Source organism: Cajanus cajan, chromosome 6 (genome assembly GCF_000230855.2).
Source record: "Cajanus cajan strain Asha chromosome 6, NIPB_CcT2T_4, whole genome shotgun sequence".
NCBI classification, from domain to species: Eukaryota; Viridiplantae; Streptophyta; class Magnoliopsida; order Fabales; family Fabaceae; genus Cajanus; species Cajanus cajan.
This window is the reverse complement of record NC_138522.1, coordinates 4722748-4725802: the sequence shown is the minus strand read 5'-3', so window position 1 is coordinate 4725802 and position 3055 is coordinate 4722748. Positions and strand designations below refer to the sequence as shown.

General features: G+C 32.8%; 1 protein-coding gene across 1 annotated transcript; it reads right to left on the bottom strand.

Annotated features, from left to right (window-relative positions):
* Positions 1 to 222: 222 nt before the first annotated feature.
* On the bottom strand, positions 223 to 2854 carry LOC109813168 (bidirectional sugar transporter SWEET14). The gene is made up of 6 exons (XM_020377304.3): positions 2655 to 2854; positions 2120 to 2156; positions 1816 to 2029; positions 1546 to 1707; positions 1166 to 1285; positions 223 to 761 (listed from the first exon to the last, which is right to left on the bottom strand). The coding sequence occupies exons 1-6, from the start codon at positions 2698 to 2700 to the stop codon at positions 552 to 554; spliced, it is 789 nt and encodes a 262-aa protein (XP_020232893.1). The 5' UTR covers positions 2701 to 2854; the 3' UTR covers positions 223 to 551.
* Positions 2855 to 3055: the final 201 nt, after the last annotated feature.

The window sequence follows — 3055 nt, the reverse complement described above, 5'->3', positions numbered from 1 at the left end:
CATCGAGATATACTTTTTCTTTTCTTTTCTTTTTAGGGTGGTCTTTATATCTGCCCCCTTCTCCATGACATCATAAAAGAAGAGAAGACCTCCACTACTACATCGCTTTGATTCATGATTTAATCATGATTTACCAATAGCTATATAAAATTTAACATTAGGATAACGATGATTGTAGCACATGAAAATAAACAAAAGTGTGCTCATAAGTCATAGATTGCGTAATCAGTAAAAATAATCAATTCCCTTAACATGAACAAAGATTACGCGTACAAGGAAAGAGAGAATTGACGAGTTTGACTTTGGAACACAGAAAGAAGAGGAGATACTACACGTTTCACTAGTGAGAGTGATGGAAGAGGCCAATTAAATAGACTCATAAAAACATAATACAGCAATACATTGATCAAAAGAAGAACCCTAAACACCAAACTACGTTGAAAAGAGGCCCCACTTGGCAAAGTAATTAAAGTAATTGTACTCTAAGGTTTAATATCATGGCACTTCATTTTTTTTCCCTCTCTCTTTGGACTTGTTCATTGCTTAACTAATCACACATTGCTAACTGTTTCAGTCACAACATCACTTCTTGCAACATGATTTGGCTCGGAGGGTACCATTGTGCTCATTTTCACAACGTCAATAATATGACCTCCATTTAGTTCCTGCAACTTTGTTGGTTCCGGTATCTTAGCGTTTCTATAAATCAAATACAGCACCATCTGAATTATGCCGAATACAAATCCAAGTGTATTTGGGAGCTGCATCATCCAAATATGCAAGTATTAGTTTTTTTTTCTCAATCAAATTAGTTTTCTTGGTAAGTCAAATCAAATTGAAAACGAGTAAAATTAAATTGCCTAACATGTAAACATTGGGGTCCATGTTTACGTTTGACTGTTTTCTTTCATGGGAACTCAACATTAATGGAGTGTGCACACATTTAATCATTTGTTATAATTAATTTGGCATTATCATTTATAAAAGCATAGCCAAAAGTTAGGGATCTACAAATAAAAAGAAATGATAAAAGTGATAAAGTAGTCTTGTTAGGTTTTAATAAGACAAAAATGTAATGGTGAATATAATATAATATGAATTAGCTCCTAATTAATCGAACGTTATAGCACAATTGAATTGTACTTGTACAAAAAATTGAACTTACAGCGATGTAGTAGTCCTTGAGAAGAAGACCATAGAAGAACCACATGACAGCATTTAAGGTCAAAAAGAAGGATAAACTGAAAGGCATGAATTCCACGCTCTTCGTCTTGATAACACGTTTCTGCATGTATTAATTATGAGATTTATTTTATCCTTGAGTGTATATGAAAAAAAAACTGCAAAAATGTTGACGATGAATTTCTTTTCACACCTAAACACATAAATTAAAAAGTCTTTAAAAAAATCTTTAAATATTTTTTTAAGAAGCTAAAAGTAATAGCTTCTGAAAAAGAAAGCTGACTTCATTTTATTTTTTTTATTTTTATTTTTTACATAATAATTTTTTTTTAAGATTTAAATAATTGGCTCCTAAGTTCTCACCATGATGCAGAGAGGAGCAGCAAAAACGCTTATGTTAAAAACCAGGCAAATCCATCCTATGATAGAAAGACGTTTGGATCCTGTTGTAAGGTAGAGTGTCGAAAGAAGCATCGCTCCGAACCCAAACACATTCAACAACAGAAGAAGCTTGATGGTCAATAGCTGTGACATTTCAAGAAAAGGAAAACTAATTATTTTCTCATTCTTAAAAAATAATAATAGAATGAAATGAAAGAATGCAAAGAATATAGAAGGTATTATAAGCAATACCCTGGTTTTGTTTGGGGCGTAAACTAGAAAGATTACAAGGTAAATTGTTTCAATCACACATCCAAAAGTGTTAATGGTAATGAGAAGGAGGCTAGCATCCTTTTTGACGAGTGCGTAATATATCCACAACATTGAACTAAACAGTGCAACAATATAAGGCAGTGATTGAAACCCTTCCGTGGATTTCTTCTTGTAGATTTGGTAAAAAGTAGGTCTGCATCAAATATAATAATAAGTTAAAACAACGCTTCAGAATCATTATTTAAAATTAATGAGCTATGATAAAGCAGAAAATATCACTTACAATGGAGCAAGGAAGACCATAAAGGAGATTACGTTGCCTATAATAACACAACAAAAATACAGAAAAACATCCATCAGTACAGCTGGTTTACAAATAGTCATCAATCATCATTATTTATACCAACAGGTTTTTTCCTCATTAATGAAAAATTTGAATTCACACCATAATCAGAACTTCGCTAATTTGTTAGTACTGTTGCGTTCAAGTGTTATAATTTATCATTCTTCTCAAAACTGAAAAAATGCCATGCAATCTGCATGCCACATATGGCTCCAGTTTTAATCACGAGAAATTACCCATATATTATATTATTAATAAGAAATAATATATACTTCCAAATAGTAAAAAAGTAACGTTAATTTTACGTATTCGATGCAAGAAGTTTGTTGAAACCAACATGCTTAAAGTGATGCTAATGAAGAGGAATATGATAGTACGTGAAAGAGATAGAACTATATATGTTAATAAAAGAAAAAGAGTTTAAAAAGAAAAGACATAAACTAGGAATATAACCAGGTAGTATATATGTATCTACCTAGAAGGCCAAAAATGAAAGCCCAAGTTTCGTGGTGGATGGCCATGATCTCTCTTGAAGTTAAATCTAATTGGATTCTCCCTCTTGATTTTTGTTGGATCACTCTCGGTGGTCACGAAAAGGTGTAGAACGATCCTCTTCTCTCCAAGTGAGTTAAGGCTATCTAATCTCTCTTTCAATGGCACGAGTCGTAATGGCAAGAGTGGGAACCTATTTATAGTGCGCAAAAGACTTGTCAAGTTGCTAAACAGGTATGATAATGTAGCTTTAGAGAGTACTTTCCAGTTGTTCCACCCAAACACTATTTACTTTAACCAAAATCCAAACTCTTTTCTTATTGCCTTCTCTATCCTAATTTGGTTCAAGTCTCTACCACCCTCTCTCAGGGTGACTCGGGTTAC